The 25,999-nt window shown below is 46.7% G+C and overlaps 1 protein-coding gene across 1 annotated transcript in view; it reads left to right on the forward strand.

Moving 5' to 3' along the window:
- SHANK1 (SH3 and multiple ankyrin repeat domains 1) overlaps positions 1-25,999 on the forward strand; it is a 964,213-nt gene that overhangs the window by 830,253 nt on the left and 107,961 nt on the right. The window contains exon 17 of the mRNA XM_082273843.1: positions 15,464-15,599. Coding sequence (XP_082129969.1) covers positions 15,464-15,599 — 136 coding nt within the window. The remainder of the gene's footprint in view (positions 1-15,463; positions 15,600-25,999) is intronic.

The following is a 25,999-nucleotide window of genomic DNA, read 5'->3' on the forward strand; positions in this document are numbered from 1 at the left end:
CTAGACCTGAATCCAATCGAGAATCTGTGGAAAGAACTGAAAACTGCTGTTCACAAACGCTCTCCATGCAAACTCACTGAGCTCGAACTGTTTTGCAAGGAGGAATGGGCAAAAGTTCAAGTCTCTCGATGTGTAAAACTGATAGAGACATACCCCAAGCGACTTACAGCTGTAATCGCAGCAAAAGGTGGCGCTACAAAGTATTAACTTAAGGGGGCTGAATAATTTTGCACGCCCAATTTTTCAGTTTTTATTTGTTAAAAAAGTTTGAAATATCCAATAAATTTCGTTCCACTTCATGATTGTGTCCCACTTGTTGTCGATTCTTCACAGAAAATTACAGTTTTATATCTTTTTGTTTGAAGCCTGAAATGTGGCAAAAGGTCGAAAAGTTCAAGGGGGGCGAATACTTTCGCAAGGCACTGTACAGCCTATGTAATGTGCCTATGCACACAGGAATGTAAACAAGCGCCGTGCATTCTTCAGTAAAAAAGAAAATGGAAAAATCTGCATTTTTGGTCACCTCATGCGCGAAATGGCCATTTATAAAATTTGCAGCACAAGAACGTGATAATACGTTTCTGCACATGGGCATGCAAATGTGCGAAAATACGCGCAAATACAAATATACAAATACAAAATAAAAACAGATGAAAAAGTAGATGCTCAAACAGGAGTATCGTGTGCAAGAGGCCTAATGTGCAAGTTTACCTTTATAGCATTTGCTGCACAATTTGTAAAGTGTTACAAAACCCAGGACTCTGCATTCACTATATCTGGTCCCCCACACTACACAGGACATGGAAAGACAATTATTTTAGTAATATAAACTGCTAAATACTTTTTCTCAACAGCAGTATATAGCAGTCTTGTGACTTCTATCTGTTCCTGGTGAAGCTTGTAGAAGTTTTTATTCTGCACTGGGCTGTCCTATGAGTCTGCAGGGCTCAAGACTTTCTGTCTGGATATGACTGGACAGTGCTGATTGGCCCTGTGCTGATCACATGCACTCTCCCAAAAAAAAAAAAAAAAAAGCTCTCTAGCACTACACATCAAACTGAGCATGTGCAGCCTGACTCCAAAGGCTCTGTCTTATCCGGACCTGTTTTGGAGTCTGTGGAAGAAGGGGAGGATCAGAGAAGACAGGATCAAGCAGTCTTTTTACACAATGCAGAAGGTTAACTCCCTTAGGTTCCACAGTGAGTATAACAAGCATGCTTTACTGCATATACACACTTTTACAAACACTTTAATGTTCTTTAATGTTTAATTAGTTGTCATTCTCTTTTTTAACAATTTTTCACATTACATTTTGCTGGTTGTCGTGGATGATTTATCTTTGCATTAAATTAGTATTGAACCCTCAATGTTTTTAGTTTAACATACTGAGCACAACAAAATGAACTGTTCATTAGAATCTTCACACCAGCACTTGTAATTTACAACTTTCAATGCTGCTGGCTCCTGCTCTCTCGGTGCTGCTTTCCTGAACTTCTGGTCTTCACAAGAAAGCATTAACAGTGGACAGTGCCCCATGTTTCCATTTTCAGGGTGGCTCCTTTCTCTGGCAGCGTCCTATAGAGCCACCCTTGCATGCAGGGACTTTAGTTGTATCTCCCTAAACTGTGTGCATCAATAGAAACACACAGCCCCAGGCTAGTATGGAAACGCACTCGCCTACTCCTCCCCCCTTCTTAAAACTAACAGACTGGTTAGAGACTGCAGTGATCATGGCATCATCTTAAACTGGAACATAGTCAAAGATTAGAAAAGTATGAGGCTGCATTCTAAGTGATTACATCAGCTGCTAAAGATGATAAAAAAGTAGGGTTAACCGCTTTACGACCGCCCGCTGCAGTTATACTGTGGCAGGCAGCCGCTCCTGGGAAAACCGACGTAGCTATACATCGGTCACAAGCAGGAGGCTAGAGGACGAGCATGCCGGAGGTGCGCTCCTGCCCCCGCTCGTCAGCCAGTGCGTGTGACAGGCGGCTCCGATGGCCGCCGGCCACTCGCAATCTCCCGCAGCTGACCGAGAAGGACAGACGGCTGATGTAAACACAGCCGTCTGTACTTCTCCCTGAAGTAATCACAGATGTCATGTGATCCTGCTGTATAGGATCACATGTCTCTGTGATGACTTCACAAGCCACACCCCCCTCAGTTAGAATCACGCCCCTAGGGTCACATTTAACCCCTTGATCACCAATACTGTTAACCCTTTCCCTGCCAGTGTCCTTTTTACAGTAACATTGCATATTTTTAGCACTGATTACTGTAGTATTGTCACTGGTACCCCCAAAAGTGTCAAAAATGTCAGTCCGGGGTCCGATCTGTCCGCCGCAATGTCGCAGTCCCACAAAAAATCGCAGATTGTTGCCATTACTAGTAAAAAAAAAAAAAATTACATAAATCTTTTCCGTAGTTTGTAGACGCAATAACTTTTGCGCAAACCAATGAAAATATTGCGATTTTTTTTTTTTATCAAACATTTGTAGCAGAAAACAAATTGGCCTAAAATGTTAAAAAATTTTGATTTTTAATTTTTTTTTCGGAATGTTATATAGCAGAATGTGAAAAATATTTTTTTTTTTAGAATTGTCACACTTTTTTTTTGTTTATAGCGCAAAAAATAAAAATCGCACATGTGTTCAAATACCACCAAGCTCCAAATACCAATAAGCTCTATGTGTGGGGAAAAAAAGGACATCAATTTTATTTGGGTACAGCGTCACACGACCGTGGAATTGTCCGTTAAAGTAACGCAGTGCAGAATTGCGAAATATGGCCTGGTCAGGAAGGGGGCAAATCCTTCTGGTCCAGAAGTGGTTTAAATCAGCTACTGAAGATGATAAAAAAGTAGGGTTAAATATTATTTTATAACTAAATTTCAAGCATATATAAGAGACACAATTTATTGCAGCTGTTTATTCATTAATAAATCATTACATTTTTCATAAATGAATACGGTGTAAGTAGTTGAATATGACCTGGTATCAGTCTCTTGCAGTTACTGTACGTCAGGGCTCAGAGTAAGAGAAGGAAACACAACACAAGTAACCAATTAGTGCTCATTTGCTATTAAGAAACATGCTGACAGGAGGGGAGAGCAGAGTCGCAGAATGGTGAGCTTGTAAAAACGGTGCTTTTTGTTTCACTGTACAATCACAGGCTGGGAGGAATGAGACCTGTAACAAAGAAAAATCAGGTCAGACGGTGCTGTGTAAATCTCAGAACTGGATTGACGGATTTTAAAAGCCTATGACAGGAAAATTCTTTAAAGTAGAATTCCAGACTAAACCTAACTAGTCTTAATTAAGATCCCCTACCCCCCCTCCTAACACCTAAACTGACTAACCTGCGTAAAAAGGATGTATATACTTGCCTATTTTCAGCCTGGTCCAGGCAAGAGATCTGGCTCCCCTGTTTTATCCAGGGGCTACTGCAGGGGAGTGGAAGGACCCCCGACAATGGGACATGGTAGCTTATGGGTGACGTCACCACTTGGATTTCCCAGCCGTAGTTGAGTGCTCTGCAGTTGCCACTGGTTGACACTAGGGAGCCAGATCATCATGATTGGACCAGAGGGTGCTGAAAATAGGTAAGTACATGAGTATAGAAAAGTTTTAGGCAGGTGTGAAAAAACTGAAAAAAAAACACTTCTATTCCTGAAAGCATTCTTAATTTACAATCAATTAGTAAAGTGGAAAGTAAATGAACAGAACAGAAATCCAAATCAAATCAATATTTGGTTTGACCACCCTTTCCCTTCAAAACACCATCAATTCTTCCATGTACATTTTCACACAGTTTTAGAAGGAGCTCAGCAGGTAGGTTGTCCCAAACATCTTGGATGTGGGCTGCTGCAAATCTTTCTCTTGATGTAATCCCAGACAGACTCAATGTTGACATCAGGGCTCTGTGGGGGCCAAACCATCACTTTCGGGACTCCTTGTTCTACTTTATGCTGAAGATGGTTTTTAATGACACTAGCTGTATGTTTGGGGTCGTTGTCCTGCTGCAAAATACATTTTGAGCCAATCACATGCCTCCCTGATGGTACGACATGATGGATAATTATCTGCCTTTATTTCTTAGCATTGAGGACACCATTGATCCTGTCCAAATCTCCAACTCCATTTGCAGAAATGCAGCTCCAAACTTGCAAGGAACCTCCACCATTCTTCACTGTTGCCTGCAGACTTTTATTATTGTACCGCTCTCCAGACCTTTGGAAAACAAGCTGCCCCGTGCTACAGCCAAATATTTCAAATTTTGACTCAGTCCAGAGCACCTGCTGCCATTTTTCTGCATCCTAGTTCCTATGTTTTTATGCATTGTTGAGTCACTTAGCCTTGTTTCCATGTTGGAGGTATGGATTTTGGGCTGAAATTCTTCCATGAAGACCACTTCTGGCAAGACTTCTCTAAAACAGTAGATGGGTGTAGCTGGGTCCCACTCGTTTCCACCAGCTCTCTGCTGATGACACTGCTGGACCTATTCGGATGTCGAAGGGAAGTAAGCATGATGGGTCTTTCATCTTCTGCATTAAGTTTCCTTGGTTGACCTCTGCGTCTACGACCCTCAACATTATCCGTTTCTTTGTGCTGCCTCAAAACAGCTTGAACATCACATCTTGAAACCCCAGCCTGCTTTGAAATCTTTGTCTGGGAGAGACCTCATTGATGCAGTATAACTACCCTGTGTCTTGTTGCTGTGCTCAGTCTTGCCATGGTGTATGACCTGTGACATGAAACTGTCTTCCACAACCTCACCTTAGTAGCAGAGTTTGGCTGTTACTCACCCTGGTTTTAAGCCTCCTAAACAACTGTTTCTGTTTCCGTAAATGACTGTATTTCAACCTACATATCAAATTGATGATCATTAGCACCTGCTTGGTATAATGGGTTAATCATACACTTGACTTAAATCCTCCAAAATCTCTGACATTGTGCAAGTGTACAAAGTGTTCAAGTTTAAGGATTGATGCTGGCCTGAAGCCAAAGTTAAGACGCACCAAATTTTGATTTGATTTAGACTTTTCTTTTTTTTTTTCTAAGAAAAGTTTTTATTAGTTTTTAAAGAAGTGTAACAAATGAACAAGTACAGAAGTAACATTATAAGAAAGCAGTAAAACAACCAGATTTGCAGTAGGTTATACAACATGAATCTTCGTAATAGAGTAAAGTCAGAATGACCGGATGTGGGATCCATTCGGACGCCCCAAATGGGAACATATTGCGCCCGATGATGGAAGCCACCACTGTCGAATTAGTAATCCATGTAACCATGAGCTGGTAAGCTGAGATGAAGACAAGACATTGGACTAAAGTGGAATGTTGGACATAGAGACATAGGAGAACCAAAAAGAGCGAAAAAAAAAAGGGGGGGGGGGGTAGATTGTGAAGAATCAACAACAAGTGGGACACAATCATGAAGTGGAACAAAATTTATTGGATATTTCAAACTTTTTTAACAAATAAAAAACTGAAAAATTGGGCGTGCAAAATTATTCAGCCCCCTTAAGTTAATACTTTGTAGCGCCACCTTTTGCTGCGATTACAGCTGTAAGTCGCTTGGGGTATGTCTCTATCAGTTTTGCACATCGAGAGACTGAAATTTCTGCCCATTCCTCCTTGCAAAACAGCTTGAGCTCAGTGAGGTTGGATGGAGAGCGTTTGTGAACAGCAGTTTTCAGTTCTTTCCAAAGATTCTCGATTGGATTCAGGTCTGGACTTTGACTTGGCCATTCTAACGCCTGGATATTTTTATTTGTGAACCATTCCATTGTAGATTTTTCTTTATGTTTTGGATCATTGTCTTGTTGGAAGACAAATCTCCGTCCCAGTCTCAGGTCTTTTGCAGACTCCATCAGGTTTTCTTCCAAAATGGTCCTGTATTTGGCTCCATCCATCTTCCCATCAATTTTAACCATCTTCCCTGTCCCTGCTGAAGAAAAGCAGGCCCAAACCATGATGCTGCCACCACCATGTTTGACAGTGGGGATGGTGTGTTCAGGGTGATAAGCTGTGTTGCTTTTACGCCAAACATAACGTTTTGCATTGTTGCCAAAAAGTTTGATTTTGGTTTCATCTGACCAGAGCACCTTCTTCCACATGTTTGGTGTGTCTCCCAGGTGGCTTGTGGCAAACTTTAAACAACACTTTTTATGGATATCTTTCTTCTTGCCACTCTTCCATAAAGGCCAGAATTGTGCAGTATACGACTGATTGTTGTCTGGACAGAGTCTCCCACCTCAGCTGTAGATCTCTGCAGTTCATCCAGAGTGATCATGGGCCTCTTGGCTGCATCTCTGATCAGTCTTCTCCTTGTATGAGCTGAAGGTTTAGAGGGACGGCCAGGTCTTCGTAGATTTGCAGTGGTCTGATACTCCTTCCATTTCAATATTATCGCTTGCACAGTGCTCCTTGGGATGTTTAAAGGTTGGGAAATCTTTTTGTATCCAAATCTGGCTTTAAACTTCTCCACAACAGTATCTCTGACCTGCCTGGTGTGTTCCTTGTTCTTCATGATGCTCTCTGCACTTTAAACGGACCTCTGAGACTATCACAGTGCAGGTGCAATTATACGGAGACTTGATTACACACAGGTGGATTCTATTTATCATCATTAGTCATTTAGGTCAACATTGGATCATTCAGAGATCCTCACTGAACTTCTGGAGAGAGTTTTCTGCATTGAAAGTAAAGGGGCTGAATAATTTTGCACGCCCAATTTTTCAATTTTTTATTTGTTAGCAAAGTTTGAAATATTCAGTAAATTTCGCTCCACTTCATGATTGTGTCCCACTTGTTGTTGATTCTTCACAAAAAATTACAGTTTTATATCTTAATGTTTGAAGCCTGAAATGTGGCAAAAGATCGCAAAGTTCAAGGGGGCCGAATACTTTCGCAAGGCACTGTATCTATAGCTTGTTCATGGTGTTAGTCGGAGAAAGGGGAAAAAGGCTTGTACTTGTGCAATCTTCCTAAAGTCGCAATAAGAGACAATTCATTGCGTAGCAGTCTGCAGACTAAAAGAGTCGATCTCTCGGAAGTGGTCCCATGCAGCCCAAGTCAGGTTTTATTTGTCAACTTTCTCTTTGGCAATAGGGATCAATTCCTCCATTTCTGCCACTTTGTTATTTCTAGTGAACCATTCAGTTAGGGATGGAATAAAAATTGAAGTCCAGTGCACCTGTATAGATTTTTCTTCTGTTTGCTCACTTTGCATTTTGTAAATTGATAAAAATAAAGAAAAAAATATATAGTTTTGAAAGCATTCTTACTTTAACCACTTAAGCCCCGGAAGATTTTACCCCCTTCCTGACCAGGGTTTTTTTTGCGATTTTTTACTGCGTGACTTTAACGGACAATTGCGCGGTCGTGCGATGCTGTACCTAAACGGATTTCACGTCCTTTTTTTCCCCACAAACAGAGCTTTCTTTTGGTGGTATTTGATCACCTGTGCAATTTTTTGATCATGCGCTATAAACAAAAAAAGAGCGTAATTTTTGCAAAAATAACAATTTCTCTGTCGCTCATTGACAGACGTAGTCTTCTTGATTCACAAGAACTGGGTTATGTTGTCTCCGCAGGAGTAGGACTAGGCAGAAAGAAAAAACGTTCTGGCTCCACCCTAGGGGCAGTCCCAGAGGGTATATCCTCCCTCTCTCTGCTACAAGGCATCAGTTTTTTTCTGTCTAGTCAGGAGTAAGGACCTAAGTTCCTTGCTGGGATCTCTGGTCCTGGCAAGATTTTTTTTAGAAAAAATATTTTTTTTTAGGTAGTTTTCTCCAGTGTTTTTTCCTGTGAGATCTTCAAGCAAATATGCCGGACTGGGTGACACTAGTGGTCACCCCAGCCGGCCTACGAGCGTGCGCAGACCATTGCATTGCGCTTGGTCGGCCGCGACACATTCAAGTAAGTATGCGGGGCCGGGCGACGGGCTGGATGTTGAGATCCAGTGGTCACCCTGGTTTCTGCCTACGAGCGCGTGCAGACCAGAGCTCCGCGCTGGGTCGGCCGCGACGGAGTCCCATTGGAGGGACTGACCTTGCGAGTTAAAAGTCTCGCTTGGACGCCAGGAACCAGAGAGTCGAGGCGTCCGGAGCGGTCCACAACCCCCCACCCCGGTGGAGAGGGTATTGTGAAGAGAGGGTGCCTGTCGGTTCGGTATGGTGAGTAAACGTTCCCTTTTTTCCTCGTTATGAGGCAGTATGAATTATGGGCCCCTCCATACATGGTCAGTATCTGTCTGACACTAAAAGTCCCCCTTGTAAATACAGCATGTGTTTGGTGGGAAGTGGACTTGGTTTGAGAGCTAACACTCTACCCAGCAGACTGTAGTATTACAGCAGACATAGGAGGTATAATCCTACCTTAATTGTAGTGTACCTCCTGCAGATCGATAAACCACCATTTAGCAGAGATGCAGGTGGATGTGCTGGGAAAAACGATTTCGGCAGTCCGCCGCCATTTTGCCGTAGACCGGGTGCATGAATGTCCTCAGGTCACGCCAGCCGCCATGTTTTTGGAGTCTATTATCTCCTGTATGGGGGCGGCCATGTTTGATGAGCCCAGCTACCTCGTGGAGAGCTGGGAACGCCGGAAGGCGTACACAGGGGGCGGAGCCACGTCCTTCTACCCGGGAAAACTAACACAGCTCTTTCCAGTCTGTAAAAGACAGACGCTGACTGCAGTTGGTTGGGAACTTCACTGCATCGGGTGGTGAGCCTTGAGGGTCCCTCTCTCTCTCTCTGGGGATCGAGAAGCAGGTACTCTGAGGGGCGCTATTGCGCTAGGGGGATACACATAAAAAGAAAAAAAAAAAAGAGGTATTTTTTATTTAAAAAAAAAAGAGATGTTTTTTCTTTTTTACTGGCAAGGTGTCCTGGATTAACATGGACCCTGACACTCATGTATCTCCACCAGATCCCTTCAAGGGGTCTGCAGGATCCTCCAGCACCCCACTGACAATTGAATCATTGTCAGCTATTATGGAAACTTTTGTGTCCCGGGTGGAAGTGGCTTGTCAGGGACAGGGCGCAAGCACCCCATATTATCTGAAACTTCGGATTCAGAATCTGAGCCTATTTCTGCAGTTGCAGGTACCTCATCTGGGATTGGTGGCTCGGGTACTGTCTCTTCAGACAGTGAGGAGGATGTTTCGGCATCAGCCATAGCCCGAGAGGAAGCGTTGGTAAACGCACTCATTGTATCTGTTCAAGAAACCTTAAGATTACAGGGTACTCCATCGGAAATAGCTGAAACTGAAATCCCCTTTTGGGACTAAAAAACGCATCAAAGTGGCGAAGGTTTTTCCATTGCCCAAATGTTTGGGCAATCCAATCAAAGAAGAATGGAGTCTGCCAAAACGCACTTCTGCTATTTCCAAACGCATTAACAGACGTTATCCGTTTGAGGAAACCCTCATTAAGAAATGGACAGAACCACCTGTGGTGGATTCACCAATTGCTAGATTGAATAAGCCACGGTTATTCCATTAGAAGACGCTCCGTCTTTTAAAAGATCCAGTGGATCGCAAGATAGAAGCTATGTCTCGCACCACGTTTTTCCTTGATTGGATCAGCTTTCAGACCAATAATTGCTATTGGGCTGGTTTTGCAGACTGTAACCGAATGGACCAAATGGTTACGCCGGGACTTAGAAGAGGTCCCCCAGGCGGTATCAGATTTGTTGGAACAGATGATACAGGGGTTACAGTTTGTGTGTGATGCGGCGTTAGACGCCACTCCATTTTTGGCGCGAGCATCAGTTTCAGCAGTGGTTCTCAGGCGTACACTGTGGCTAAAAGGCTGGTTAGCCGACCAAGGTTCCAAAAAAGCATTGGCTAAGATCCCCTTTTTAGGAGAGCGTTTATTTGGAGCCAACTTAGATGAGATCATTAAGGATCTCACGGGTGGAAAGAGCACCTTTTTACCGCAAAATGCTAAGGGTAAAGGAACTCGTCAAAGACGAGGGCCTTCTTTCTCTGCTCACAAAAAGTTTTTTCGCCCCGCGGGTGAAAAAATTAAGTCCTCCAAAGCTCCTTCAGGAGGCTTCAGGGGACGTTGGTCGGGCAAGCAAAAGCCCGCCCCCTCCAGACCTGAAGATAAATCGTCCAAAGCCTGAAGGTGCGCCCCCACCCATAACTGGGGTGGGGGGACGTCTTCGCCGGTTCCCGGATCCATGGCTTTCCAGAATCCCGGACAAGTGGATTTGTGAAGTCTTAAGGTCAGGGTACAAGATCGAGTTTCGATCTCTCCCACCGGCGCGATTCTTCCCTTCCAATATCCGACGATCCCCGGATCGTCTAGAAGATCTGCGGAGAGCAGTCACGGATTTACTACAACAAGGAGTGGTAGTCCACGTTCCTTGGACAGAACGTTTTTTTCTAGGGTTTTATTCAAACCTATTTACAATACTCAGGAAAGAGGGCAAAGTGCGTCCAATTCTGGACTTAAGGGCATTCAATTCCTTTCTCAACATAAGAAAATTCAAAATGGAATCCAGTAGCAGCCTTCCTCCATTCAGGGGATGTCCTAGCGTCCATAGAATCTAGGACGCCTATCTTCACATTCCCATTTTCGCAGGGAGAACCACTATCAGTTTGTGGCGTTACCTTTTGGTCTCGCATCGGCTCCTCGGGTCTTCACGAAGGTGTTGGCCCCAATGTTGGCACTACTGCGCCAAAGACGCATATCGATTCTAGGTTACCTAGACGATCTCCTGCTTCATGCAGAGTCTCTTCAGACCCTGCACAAAACCTAGAAATTACTATAATTTCTTTACAGGAATTCGGGTGGCTGGTGAACCAGCAAAAGTCATTTCTGGTTCCCACCCAGAGGCTCGAATATCTGGGTCTAATTCTAGACACGTTCAGGACAAGAGTTTTCCTTCCGGTAGGGAAACTCCGGAAGATTCAATCAGCAGTCCAGTTGTTACTATCCAACAGCTGGTCTTCCCTTCGGACTTGCATGAGGGTTCTGGGTTTGATGGTGGCTTCCTTCAAAGCAGTCCCATTTGCCCAGTCCCATACCCGAATTCTTCAGCAAGAGATTCTTCTCAGATGGAATCGGAATCCGGAATCTCTGGACTATCGGATCCGATTGAGCAAACAGACCAGAGAGTCTCTGGTCTGGTGGCTTCAGTCTCCGATACTCAGCCAGGGAAAGTCATTTCGGCCAATATATTGGACGATAGAGACCACGGATGCCAGCCTATCCGGATGGGGAGGAATTCTCGGTCTGTTATCCGTTCAGGGACTTTGGTCCCCGGAAGAATCCAGGTTACCGATAAATGTGTTGGAACTGAGAGCGATCAGACTTTGTCTGATTCACTGGACCGAGCAGCTCCAGGGCAGCCCGGTTCGGATCCAGTTGGACAACGCCACGGCCGTGGCTTATGTCAATCTCCAGGGGGGCACCAAGAGTGTCCGAGCGGCCAAGGAAGTGGCTTGCATTCTTCGCTGGGCGTAACGATTTGTTCCAGCTATCTCTGCGGTGTTCATTCCGGGGGTGGAAAATTGGCAGGCAGATTATCTCAGCCGTCAGACTCCGGATCAGGGGGAATGGTCCCTCCATCCAGAAGTTTTCCACCAGTTGTGCCTACGTTGGGGCACCCCGGATGTGGATCTGTTGGCATCACGATTCAACAGAAAAAGTACAGAGATTCGTGGCTCGCTCCTGTGATCCTCTAGCAGAGACCGCAGAAGCACTGGTCACCCCGTGGGGGCAATACCAGCTAATGTATGCCTTCCCTCCTCCTGGGTTACTGCCAAGACTTCTTCGCAGGATAGAGGAGGAAGGAATTCCAGTAATACTGGTAGCTCTGGACTGGCCTCGTCGAGCTTGATACGCCGACTTGGTCAGACTGGTGGCGGACGTCCCGTGGAGACTTCCTCTCAGGGAGGATCTACTGTCTCAGGGACCGATCTTCCATCCTGCTTTACGATCGCTGGTTTTTAAACGGCCTGGTTATTGAGACCCAGGTGCTGAAGGACAAGGGATTGTCAGCTTCAGTTATTCCTACTCTAGTTAAAACAAGGAAAGCGACTTCCAGAAAGATTAACATCGTACATGGAAGTCTTATATTGTGTGGTGTGAATCCCTTGGGTTCCATCTACATCTTTATTCGGTAGCCCGAATATTGGCTTTTCTGCAACAGGGAGTTGAGCAGAAGCTGGCCTTGAGTGTTATCAAGGGTCTGGTTTCAGCATTTGCTATCTTCTTTCAGAAGCCTTTGGCTACTTATTCCTTGGTGCGGAATTTCATACAGGGGGTGCGACACCTGGCTCCACCAGTGCACGCGCCGTTACCATCCTGGGATCTTAATTTGGTGCTGTCGGTTCTTCAGACACCTCCCTTTGAAAATATCAGGGAGATTCCCTTGCTTACTTTATCCCAGAAGGGTGGCTATCACTTCTGCACGCAGGGTGTCAGAACTGGCTGCATTATCCTGTTGTTCCCCAGATCTGGTGGTTCATAGGGATAAGGTTGTTCTTCATCCGAATCCATCCTTCCTTCCTAAGGTGGTTTCAAAGTTTCATTGAATGAGGACAGTGTATTGTCCTTCCTATGTCCTTAGCCCAATCATCCTCGAGAATTTGCATGGCATTCCTTGGATGTAGTTCGGGCGATCAGGATATATTTGAATACTACGGATTCAATTTGTAAGACGGATTCACTGTTTGTGATCACGGATGGCCCTAAGAAGGGGTTGCCTGTTCTGCTGCGACCATCTTTAGATGGATCAGACAGACGGTGGTATAGGCTTATTTTATCTAAGGGTCGGGATCCCCCGTTCCCTGTTAAAGCGCATTCTACTCGGGCGCTTAGAGTTTCCTGGACCTTCCGCCATCAGGCGTCAGTGGTTCAGGTTTTCAAGGCGACTGTTTAGTCGTCGGTTCATACCTTTACAATATTGTATAAGGTTTATGTGATGGCATCGTCAGATGCCTCTTCTGGCCGCAAGGTTCCTGCAGGCCACTGTTTGAGGAGACTGTTGGTCTACCTCGAGGTTTTGTGGGGTAGGTCTCATCTGTTTACTCGATGAGTCCTTTGATACTTCTGGTTGGCTCCGGTTGGGCCTTCTAGATTGGATTTTGATTTCTGTCAATCCCACCCCTCATTTGTGGCACTGCTTCTGGATGTCCCAGTTCTTGTGAATCAAGAAGACTACGTCTGTCAATGAGCGACAGAGAAAATCGGATTTTTGTAAGATCTTACCGTAAAATCCTTTTCTCTTAGCTCATTGACAGACGTAGTACCCGCCCCTCTATCATTGAGTTGGGTTGGGTTAAATTCTCTGTTGCTACTTTGTGACAGAACTGATGCCTTGTAACAGAGAGAGGGAGGATATACCCTCTGGGACTGCCCCTAGGGTGGAGCCAGAACGTTTTTTCTTTCTGCCTAGTCCTACTCCTGCGGAGACAACATAACCCAGTTCTTGTGAATCAAGAAGACTACGTCTGTCAATGAGCTAAGAGAAAAGGATTTTACAGTAAGATCTTACAAAAATCCGATTATTTTTCACTTTTTTTTATATGAAATTCCCCCAAAAAATAATGTAAAAATCAAAATTTTTTAACATTTTCGGCCAATTTGTTTTCTGCTACATATGTTTGGTAAAAAAAAATCGCAAAAAGCGTATTTTGATTGGTTTGCGCAAAAGTTATCGTTTACTAACAAAGGGAAACATTTTTGTCATTTTTGGTGTTTTTTTTTTTTTAACGAGTAATGGCAGGGATCTGCGATTTTTTTTTTTTGCGGTACTGCGACATTGCGGCGGACAGATCGGACCCTTGACTGACATTTTTGACACTTTTGGGGGTACCAGTGACATTACTGCAGTAATCAGTGCTATATATATGCACTGTTACTGTAAAAATGACACTGGCAGGGAAGGGGCTAACTGTATTGGACAGGGAGGGGTTAAATGTGTCCTAGGGGCGTGATTCTAACTGTAGTGGGACAATGCTATTGGTGTAAAAACAAAGATCAACGGTTCTACATAGTAGAACCGTCTGATCTGCATTTTTACACAGGGAGAATGACAGGCGGCTTGTTTACATAAGCCGCTATGTCTTTCTCCCGCTGTACCGGCGATCGTAGTGTGACCGGCGGACATCGGGTCCGCCGGTCACACGCCCGCACTCCTCCCTGAACGAGCCGAGCCATGCGCTCGCCCGCTTTTGGCTCTAATAGCAGTGACAGGCGAGTGACGTAGATCTACGTCACTCTGCCTGGCCGGGGCTGACTGCCGCAGTAAATATACTGTGCGCAGTCGGCAACGGGTTACAGCATTTCTTCACACTCCAAACTCACAGTACTGTATATACATTTTTTACGCAGGTTAGTCAGCGTCCGTGTTAGGGGAAATTCTTGAGAGTTAGGATCAGGATGGAATTCTACTTGAAGTCCACCCATTTTAAAAATCTACCAAAGAACGCCAATAGATTCTTTTGTATGTCAATTGAAAGCTGAAATATATACAATGTATTAGAAATTATTTCTTAAATCCAGGCAATAAATTAATGTACCGTTTAAATGAATATATGGAGACATTGCAGGGGTGGCCAATTTTTAGTTTACATTTTTTTAACCTCTACTGGATAGCTTTAACATGCCATATTCAGGGCCGCTGTTAGAAATCATGGGGCCCCGTACAGCCTACCTGACGCCCCCCCCTCCAGGAGGAGGTGCGCTATGTTGTGTTCTCCCTTCTGTCAGAAGAGCGTTCATCTATACAACACATGAGGCAGGATCGCTCTTGCTGTAGATAGCACTGTACACAAACACTGCACCCTATCTCCTCCAAGGGCGGCTCACCTCCCGGGAGCAGAAAATGTGGATGGGGGGCGACAATCAAAGTGTGTGTGTGCAGACTTGAATGTGATCTACAGTAAGAGTGATTCTGTCTCGTGTTGTAAAGAGGAACGCTCTTCTGACAGGAGGGAGAGCACAAAAAAGCGCACCCCCTCCTGGCTCTTTCCTCTCTGCTCCAGCCTCCCATCTCCTTGTCCCGGCTGTAAGTGTGGACGGGAGTGGGGGCGGGGGAAGGAGCTCAGCGTCGGCAAGCCAGGGGGGGCAGAACTGAATTCTGGGTGGGCACAGTTGGGCCAAACCCACCCCAGCACCCGGCCCACAGTGTCTCTCACCCAGCAGCTGAAAGCCGATGGTAGAGAGGGTGAGAAACTAGCTTTCAGTTGCTGGGTGAGTGACACAGAGGGTATTGCTCCTTTTCTGCTCCACCGATCCTCCTGCTGTACGGCCCCTCTGTGTGCCGGGCACCCTACAGGAGGACCGGTGGTTCCCCCTATCAGCGGCCCTGGTCATATTTGTTACAAGTGTGCCCCAACTATAAAACAAAAATAATTGTATGTAAAGTAGGACGGTGATTTGTGAGGCTAAAATTATTTAGTGCACAGAATATGTGACTTGTGACATGCTTACTCTTCTTAGGTGAATGGTCAAAATGTGGTGAAAGTTGGACACCGACAAGTAGTGAATATGATTCGGCAGGGAGGAAACAACTTAATGGTAAAAGTTGTCATGGTGACCCGAAACCCTGAAATGGAGGATGCCATGAGAAAAAAAGGTGAGCTAGACTTTTATTTATCTATCTTTTATTATTATTACTATGTAGTTACTAATTTTTTGTTATTGTGAGGATTAATCTGTTATCAGATTTAGGTGTGGGTTTGTTTTTATCTTAACATTTCTCTTGCGTCCTCCGACAGTCGCTGCCTCCTCTAAGTCATCACTGTTGGGTATTGACTTCTGCTCCGCAGGAGTAGCTAGGCATATAGACTTAGTCAAAAACAAAAGGCATTTGCATATACACACCCATGGGGGCTGTCCCATCTGGTCAATACCCCCCTGCAGTGACCACTCCCAACTCAGTTTTAATCTGCCTAGCGTCAGGAGTAGTTAGGCTTCCCTGTGCTGGGGCTCCAGTCTCAGCCTATCTAATCTTTTATTTGATTTTCTTTGAAAATGTCAGTTTTTTCTTACTTTACTAGCTGTTTATTTTGTCAGCTTTAGTTTTAGTCGACTCTTCGGAAGAAGATGGATTCATGCGGTGCTGGGATTCGGACTGGCCGCCCTGGGTTTCCAGGGCAGAGGGTCAGATGGACCCCCAGCCCGCCATGGTTCGCCCTGGCATTATGAACGGCCCATCCCTGTTCGCAGCAGGGATGCAGCCGTGAGGTGTCTACCTCACAGGACGCATCTGCGATACTGCAGTGCAATGTCCCTGGCTAACGGCATTCATTTCAGATGAGGACAGCGGCTTTCCGTTTCTGAGAGGCTCCCCACGCCATCTGGTACAGGTAAGTACTTCTGTGTGGGGCCTCTGTCTGGGGTGGCAGTCTGTGTTCCTGTGTGTTCCCCATGTATGTGCCTGTGTGACTCCCTGATGCGGTCCCTGCGGGGATCGCTTGGACATGCGCTGCGGTGCTGTGTGTTTTTGGGGGTCCCCTTCCCTGTGTCACTTCGGTGTTTGTGGGGGTGCAAACTGAGTGTGTGGCGACTGCAGCAGGCGAATCCGCGCGGTCCGCCATTTTAAATATGGGCAGGCATGTTTGGCTTCTCTATGGGCAAACTACATGCTGGTTTTGGCGCCATCCGCCGCCATTTTGTGGTAGCAGAACGATCGTTCCGACCGCATATTCGTTGGCCATTTTGGCGGAGCCTTCCATGCAAATCCTATGGGGCAGCCATTTTCCCTGCGTCATGCAGCCTGTAAGTTCAGCCTACTTTAGCAGCACTTCCTTTTCCTCTGATGCAGGACAGCGGTGGCAACACTCTGCGTAGCTCTGCAGGTTATCGCTCTCAATATCTTTCTGTATTGTCGCTTCTGGCTTAGTTTTTTTCTTCTCCTGTTTGGGGGTCTTTGTCACTGTAGCTGTAGCGGTGGGCTGCGCACTCCGCTGCGATCTTAAAGGGACAGTACAAACGTCTTGCACTGTTATTTTTGTCACATTGGACAATGGATTCTCAGGACAGCAAATTCCCCCCAGCTCTAGTGGGGGTCCCCAGTTCTCCTGTGGCCCCTCTGAGACCTGATTTGGCCGCTGTAGTGGCGACCTTGGTGTCAAATATGGAAATGCTGGTGGCTGAACGTGCTGCGAGAAAGAGGCCCAGATTGTCTCTCTCCTCTGATTCAGATGGTGATATGGCTGCTGCTGCTGCGAGCATGCACTTTTCTGGGTCCCACTCATCCTTGGACCCGCTGGGGTCTGAGGGGGAGGCAGAGGTGGAGGGGGTTGATACCTCCTCCCCGGGGTCGCCTGAAGAGCGGGCGACCATGGATGAATTAATTGTTTCTGTTAAGGAAACACTACATTTGGAGGATGAGCCCAGTCCTCCGGGCGTTGTGTCCTCATTTGGGATGCACAGGACCCGCAAGTCGACGCAGGTGTTTCCCTGCCGGCTGAGTTTCATTACACTGTTAATGAGATGTGTCGCACTTTAAAACGTCCATTCCTGGCGCCTAGTCGGTTGGAGTCTCTAGGCGGTTGGAGTCTCTAGCTCGCCATTCCTATACGGTGGTGGGCTCGCTGCTCAAACCCATTTTCGTGTCCGTTTTGGTGGCTCAGGCGGTGGCTGATTGGACTAAGGTGCTTAGGAGCAACCTCGTGTCTGATGATGTTCCGCCTGCCCAGCTGGAAATGGTGGATCATATCCACCAAGGAATCATGTATCTGTGTGATGCGGCCTTAAATGAGGCCCCCTTAGTAGCACGCCTGTCTAGTGTCTCGGTACTTAACCGGCGACTGATATGGCTGAAGAGCTGGTCGGCTGACCAGTCCTCGCGGAAAACAGTTGCTGATTTTCCCTATGCTGGTTCTCGCCTTTTTGGCGAGGCGTTGGATACCCTGGTGAAAGGCGTCCCGGGGGGCAAGAGCACCATGCTGCCCCAGAACCCGAAGAACAAGTCCTTTCGAGTCAAGCGGGGTTCTGCGCCTAGATCCAATCAGGGGTCCTTTCGTGCCTTTCGGAACCAATCCGAGGGCAAGCCCTTCAAGGCCCAGGGCAGTCAGAAGATGCCCTGGGCGGGTAAGCAGAAGTCAGGCAATGCCGGCTCAGCGGGTCAGTCCACCTCTGCCTGAAGGGGCGCCCTCACCCGTTTCAGGGGTGGGGGGACGTTTGCGCGGTTTCCTCCAACCTTGGCTGCTTCGGATATCGGACAGGTGGGTTCAGGAAATCTTTCGATCGGGGTACAAGATCGAATTCCTTTCCCAGCCGGCGGACAGATTCTTTCCCTCAAATCTTCATTTGCCTCCGGGGCGTCTGCAGGACCTGCACCAAGCGGTTCAGGACCTTCTTGCTCAGGGGGTGATTGTCCCGGTGCCTCATCGGGACAGGTTTCAGGGGTTTTATTCCAATCTGTTCACTGTGCCCAGAAAGGAGGGCAAAGTGCGTCCTATTCTGGACCTGAAAGCGCTGAACTGCTTTGTGCGCATTCGGAAATTCCGAATGGAGTCTCTCCGCTCGGTGGTGGCCTCCCTGAGCCCAGGGGAATTCCTGGCCTTGATAGATCTCCAGGATGCGTACCTGCACATCCCCATTTTCGAGGGTCATCAGCGGTACCTTTGGTTTGCCATCGCAGAGGACCACTACCAGTTTGTGGCGTTACCTTTCGGTCTCGCTTCGGCTCCAAGGGTTTTTACCAAAGTGTTGGCGCCGGTTCTGGGCCTGCTAAGGGCACAGGGCATTGCGGTCTTGGGTTACCTGGACAATCTACTTCTGAGATCATGTGTCAGCCAGGACCTAGTGCACGATCTGTCCACCACGGTACAGATGCTCCAGGAGTTCGGATGGACCATCAACGTTCCGAAATCGACATTTTCTCCATCGGTTCGTCTTCCCTATCTGGGAATGATTCTGGACTCTGCTCAGGCAAAGGTGTTCTTGCCGGAGGAAAAGCTCCGGACCTTTCAGGACGAGCTCAGGTCCCTCAGGGACAATCCGTCCTCATCACTCAAGACCTGTATGCGGGGCCTGGGGTTAATGGTGATGGCCCTCGAGGCGATACCTTTTGCTCAGTTTCACACGCGGGCTCTCCAGGCGGAGATCCTGGCCAGGTGGGACGGACTGCCTCAGTCTCTGGATCTGAGTGTCTCATTGAGTCCTCAGACCAGATTGGCTCTTCTGTGGTGGCTCCAGTCCCCGTCGGTGGCGGAGGGCAAGTCCTTCCGTCCGTTGGTGTGGACGGTGATTACCACGGATGCCAGCCTGTCGGGCTGAGGTGGGGTCCTGGGCAACCTGTCTGCCCAGGGCACTTGGTCGGAGGAGGAATCCTCCCTCTCGATAAATTTGCTGGAATTGTGAGCGATAAAACTCTGTCTCTTCCAGTGGTCGGACCGTCTTCGGGGTCGTCCTGTCCGGGTACAGACGGACAATGCTACCGCGGTGGCTTACATCAACCACCAAGGGGGCACCAGGAGTGCTCGGGCGGCCCAGGAGGTGACCGACATTCTGTCTTGGGCCGAGACTCATGTCCCGGTGATTTCAACAGTTCACATTCCGGGTGTGGAGAATTGGCAGGCCGACTATCTGAGCCGCCAGACCTTGGACCAGGGGGAATGGTCCCTGCACCCGGAGGTCTTCCAAATGCTGTGTGCGAAGTGGGGATCCCCGGACGTGGATCTGTTCGCATCTCGGCTAAACCGAAAGGTGGAAAGGTTCGTGGCAAGAACGCGCGATCCGCTGGCGGACGCCTCGGATGCGTTAGTGACCCCTTGGCATCAGTATCGTCTGATGTATGCCTTTCCCCTGATTCAGTTGTTGTCAAGGTTCCTCCGCAGGTTAACCTCGGAACCGCACCTGATGATTCTGGTGGCGCCGGACTGGCCTCGCCGGTCCTGGTACGCCGACGTTGTTCACCTGGCAGTGGCGCCTCCGTGGCGTCTGCTGATGCGGAAAGATCTACTGTCTCAGGGACCGATCTTCCATCCTTCTTTACAGTCGCTGGCTTTGACGGCCTGGCTGTTGAGACCCAGGTCCTGAGGGACAGGGGACTCTCCCCTGAGGTTATCCCTACTCTAATCAAGGCTAGGAAAACCTCCTCTGGTAAGATTTATTGCCGTACCTGGAATTCCTATGGTGTGAGTCCAGGGGGTTCTCCCCTCGCTCATACTCGGTGTCAAGAGTGTTGGCTTTCCTCCAGTCTGGGGTGGACCAGCGCCTGGCGCTGGCCACGATAAAGGGCCAGGTATCTGCACTGGCTATACTTTTCCAACGCCCTGGGGCGTTTCATTCCTTGATTCGCACCTTCATTCAAGGTGTGCGACATTTGGCTCCTCCCAAGAAGGAGCCTTTACCTCCATGGGACTTGAACTTGGTTCTGTCCGTGTTGCAGCGTGCTCCCTTTGAAAACATCCGGGAGATATCGTTGCCTCTGCTGTCTAAGAAGGTGGCATTTTTAGTGGCGATCACTTCGGCTCGCAGAGTGTCGGAGCTGGCGGTGTTGTCTTGCCGCTCTCCTTACTTGATAATTCACAAGGATAAGGTGGTTTTGCGACCACCCCCGTTCTTTCTTCCTAAGGTGATCTCTGAGTTCCACCTTAATGAGGACATTGTCCTGCCTTTACTTTGTACGAAGCCTAAGCATCCTAAGGAGATTGCCTTGCATTCCTTGGATGTTGTAAGGGCGATCAGGGTTTACCTGTCGTCTACGGAATACTTTCGGAAGACGGATTCCCTCTTTGTCCTTCCTGAGGGATCTCGGAAGGGCATGGCTGCGTCTGCAGCAACCATTGCCAAATGGATCAGATGGACCATTGAGCAGGCTTATGCTTTTAAGGAACGGGTTCCACCCTTCCCTGTTAAGGCACACTCTACCAGATCTGTGAGTACATCCTGGGCCTGTTGGCATCGGGCCTCGGTGGCCCAGCTGTGCAAGGCTGCGACTTGGTCGTCGGTGCACACTTTTTCCAAATTCTACAAAGTAGATGTTCTGGCATCAGCTGATGCTTCCTTTGGCTGCAAGGTTCTCAGTGCGGCAGTGCCATGAAGGACCCTTGAGTTTTCTGGGTCCCTGGCTGTTGGTATTTGCTTTCCTGGGCTGTTGCTCCTGTTGAGCATTGTTTTTTTCTGTTGCCCAGTGGGTTCTCTTACGGTGCATGTAAGATTCCTTTCTCTGATGTGGGTACTGCGTTGCCTTTTCTACGGTTGCGTTTCCCACCCCTCATGTCTATACTGCTTTGGGACATCCCAACAGTGATGACTTAGAGGAGGCGGCGACTGTCGGAGGACATAAGAGAAAACTGAATTTTTGTAAAATCTTAACTGTAAAATTCCTTTCTCTGAGTCCTCCGACAGTCGCCGCCCCCGCCCCTCTTTTGGGGTTCTTATTACCTACTGCTATGCTACCAAACTGAGTTGGGAGTGGACACTGCAGGGGGGTATTGACCAGATGGGACAGCCCCCATGGGTGTGTATATGTAAATGCCTTTTGTTTTTGACTAAGTCTATATGCCTAGCTACTCCTGCGGAGCAGAAGTCAATACCCAACAGTGATGACTTAGAGGAGGCGGCGACTGACGGAGGACTCAGAGAAAGGAATTTTACAGGTAAGATTTTACAAAAATTCAGTTTTTTGCTGATGCGGTTGTTGTGTTTCGGCACCAAGAACATAAGAAAAGTAAACCCCTTCTTTTGCCTAAACCCGTTACATTTAATATGATGTAAAATAAACCTTTGGATACATTTTATATGTATCTGATGTGTTTAATAATATTGATACGAACATACGTGTGTGTGTGTGTGTGCATGCATTTACTGCAGTTGCCCAAGATCTACCATGTAAAAATGTGTTACTTTATTATCATTGTATATAATATATTTCATCTAAGGTTCCTTCCACATGGGCACCTACCGTTCAGGTCAGCAGGGAATCTGATCGGAGCCGAGCAAGGTGGATAACAGATCTGTGTCCACTAAGTTTCTGCAGAGCCGACACTGGTAGACAAGGCTCTGCTCTATGGGTAGCCAGGAATAAACCGACTTTGCTGTCTGTTTGCACCTGGCTACCACCGATCTGGTTCATTCAATGGAAAGAGGACGCAGTCCTCCTACATTTTTTTAGTGGGCCTGATCAGACCCAGAGGTAGGCGGGTGTAAACAGACAAAAGTCCATTTACACCCACAGGTTTATAGTAATGCATGGACCTTTTTGATCAGGTCCGCCTGAAATACCGACAGGTGGAACTCATCAGATTGCCTTTGTGGAAGGACCTTAATTCTTATTGTGAGAGTGGCAGTTTCCAATCTCATCACTGTTACCAGAAGGCGATGTTTGCATTTTCCAGCCCGTAGGACAGCAATCTGAGCACAAAGAGACTGAGAGTGATCATAAGTGATAAGTGCTCAGAGTCAGTTAACTCCACAGTTAATTATTTAACTACTTCAGGTCTGGAAGGCTTTACCCCCTTCCTGACCAGGCCATTTTTTGTGATACAGCACTGTGTTGCTTTAACTGACAATTGTGCCGTTCGTGCGATGGTTTATCCAAATAAAATTGATGTTTTTATCCCACAAATAGTTTTCTTTTGGTGTTATTTGATCACCACTTCGTTTTTTTTTTTTTTTGCGATAAAAAATAATTTTTACTTTTACTTTTTGCTATAAAACATATGTAATAAAAATGTAAAAAATCTAATTTCTTCATCAATTTAGGCCAATTTGTATTCTGCTACATATTTTTGGTAGAAAAAAAATCCCAAAAAGCGTATATTGATTGGTTTGGTCAAAAGTTTTAGCGTCTATAAACTATGGGATACATTTATGCACTTTTTAATTGTTTTTATTGTTTCTATTAGTAATGGTGGCGATCAGCGATTTTTAGTGCGACATTGCGGTGGACAAATCTGACACTAAGTGACACTTTTTGGGGACCAGTGACACTAATACAGTGATCAGTGCTAATAAAAAATGCACTGTCACTGTATAACTGACACTGGCAGGGAAGGGGTTAATATCAGGGGTAATCAAAAGTTTAAGTGTGCTCCTAGGTTGTGCTTTCTAACTGTGTGGGGGATGGACTGACTGCAGGAAGGGAGACATCTGTGTTCCTGATTAGTAGGAACACAAGATCTCCCGATTCCTGTCTGACAGAACGGCGGCCTGCCTTGTTTACATACCGTTCTGCCATTCCTCTGAACGCTCGCGGGTGGCCGGCGGCCATTGGCTCCCGTGTCCAATCACAGCGGAAGCGCAGCTCTGGCCGCGCACGCGTGCCTCAGAGCCGATGGAAGAAATAATGTACAGGTACGTGATTTTGCGCTTAAGGGCCTCCCTGCCGAAGTAAATGTTCGTGGGGCGGTCCTTAAGTGGTTAAACATGCAAACAACACCGTGTGTTTTAGAGTCGGTTCACACTATGGCGACACGACTCTGTACCACTTCGGGGGCGACTTGTGAAGTCCCGTGCACCGCGACTTCGGCGCGACTTGCACGGACTTCATATAATGAATGTCTATGCAAGTCGCTCCGAGGTCGCCCCGAAGTAGTACAGGACCCTTTTTCTAAGTCGGAGCGACTTGTGTCGCTCCTATTAGAACGGGTCCTGTAGCAGTCAATGGACCGTGAGGGACCGCAACTTGTCAGGCTGACAAGTCGCCTGACAAATCGCGGCAGTGTGAATTGAGTCTTAATGTAAAAACACACCGTTCACAGTATCTGCTATACCTATGCTGACTTTTAAGAAATATCTCTGACGTTTGCTGCCACGCCTAGACAGGAATAAGATAAAGAGTCTTTAATTTCTGGCTACGGCATTGATTGATTTTTAAATATCACTTAATGAAAAAAAGAATGGTGCAAGACAATATTTATGGAAAAAATATTACAAACTAGGCAACTGCAACACTAAAATAAGTGGGAGTAGAAAGGTTGCCTTAGCCTTTGGTTCCTGTTCAGACTGCAATTCACTTGAGAGTAAGTTCAACACTGACCCCCAGAAATTCCTCTTATCATTCTGTCATGGTTCCAGTGGAAAACAAGAGCCATCAGTTACAGATGTCACCATCATTTCTAGTCTCTGAAGAGGATGCTTACAAAAATGACATAATCAGAGTCTGAGGGGTGTTGAAGTATTTTAGGATGATCCAGCAGATATTCCCTCAATGTCAATTTTTCTAACTCTAACAATATTTCTGGATGGCCATGTTTTATGATCTGATAACCAATGTGTCATTGAATGGCATGAAATCATGATTTGATCAACATCAAACATGATATTGATCCATTGCATATTCTTCTTAGGCAATGTAATGTGTCTCGTTTGACTTCAAGACATTATACTATAGGCATGTTTGGTATTGAACTGATTGTTGTTCTCTTATACATTTGTTTAATCACTTTTTGCATAGTAGATGAGGTTGGAAAAGATAACCACTCCATCAAGTTTAACCTTTGTGTGATTGTGAGATTTAGGTGTTTGGTCCAGAGAAAGGCAAAACTGCAACATCTACAAGCATAGGCCAATTTGCTTGCACAAGTAAATGCACTCCTGTGACCCACAGGAGAAGTATGGCCAAAAAAGTTTTGGCCATACTTCTCTTTTAAATCTTGGCCATATGTCTTCTTCAGGGACCTTTAGAGTAAAGAGGTTATTATAGTTTATATAATCACATTCGCTATATGTATACTGATCCTGATCGTGGTCCTAGAAATGTATTCACATTAAAGCGGAGTTCCGGCCTCAAAATCGATAAAAACGATTTTGGGCCATCCGCTTGCTAAGGGGAACCTGAAAAAGAAATGGATACTGGCGATTTTTTTTTTTTTTGGTCACTTACCTTATTATAGAAGAAAATCTACTCCCCTTCCTTCCACTTCCTTCCTCTGCGGCCGCAGCCTGCGCCGTCACTTCCGGTTTGCAATGATTCCTGGGAGCTGAACGTCATTGCTCCCAGGAATCAATGCGCCTGCACCGGCCCTGCTCGTCACTTCCAGTGCAGGCGCGGCATTCCCTGCTAAACAGCTTCTGGGCATGCCCAGAAGCTGTGCAGGGATGCCCCGCCTGCACCGGAAGTGATGAGCGGGGCCGGTGCAGTGCATTGTGGGACTCTAACATCACGAAGAGGACATGAAGAGGGACGCTGCGGCTTCAGCTGCCCACATCTGAGATGGCAGAGCTGGAGAAGAAATTTTCTAGCTAAGTATTTCTTCTTACAGGTAAGTGCGACCCGGGACAGTTCAGAGGCTATCCATTATGGAATGTACTAGCCCTGACTGTCCCGGGGGTATTTTTAGCTCAAATTGACCCCCGAGGCCGGAACTCCGCTTTAACTTTGTCTAACATGTTTTGAACCTTGTGTTGTCAAATCTTTTATTTTTTCATTTGTATAAACTGAACAGAAAAAAATGTATTTAACCGGTTGCCGACCGCCGCACGGCTATATACTGCGGCGGTCAGCCCCGGCCAGGCAGAGTGACGTATCGATACGTCACTCGCCTGTCACTGACTTGCGAGCCTATTGCGGGCGGGCGCGCGCCCGCCGCGGCTCGTTCACAGACAAGTCAGTGCGTGTGACCGGCGGACTCGATGTCCGCCAGTCACACTACGATCGCTCCTGTGAAGGGAGAAAGACAGAGCGGCTTGTGTAAACAAGCTGCCTGTCAGTTCTCCCTGTGTAAAAGTGAAGATCTGACCGTTCTACTATGTAGAACTGTTGATCTTTGCTTTTACACCAATAGCAATGTCCCTTCACAGTTAGAATCACGCCCCTAGGACATACTTAACCCCTCCCTGTCCAATAAAGTTAACCCCTTCCCTGCCAGTGTCATTTTTGCAGTAACAGTGCATATGTATAGCACTGATTACTGCAGTAATGTCACTGGTACCCCCAAAAGTGTCAAAAATGTCAGTCAAGGGTCCGATCTGTCCGCCGCAATGTCGCAGTACCGCAAAAAAAATCGCAGATCGCCGCCATTACGCGTTAAAAAAAAAAACACCAAAAATGACAAAAATCTTTCCCTTTGTTAGTAA

Source organism: Pelophylax lessonae (genome assembly GCF_965119305.1).
Source record: "Pelophylax lessonae genome assembly, chromosome: 12".
In the NCBI taxonomy this organism is placed as follows: Eukaryota; Metazoa; Chordata; class Amphibia; order Anura; family Ranidae; genus Pelophylax; species Pelophylax lessonae.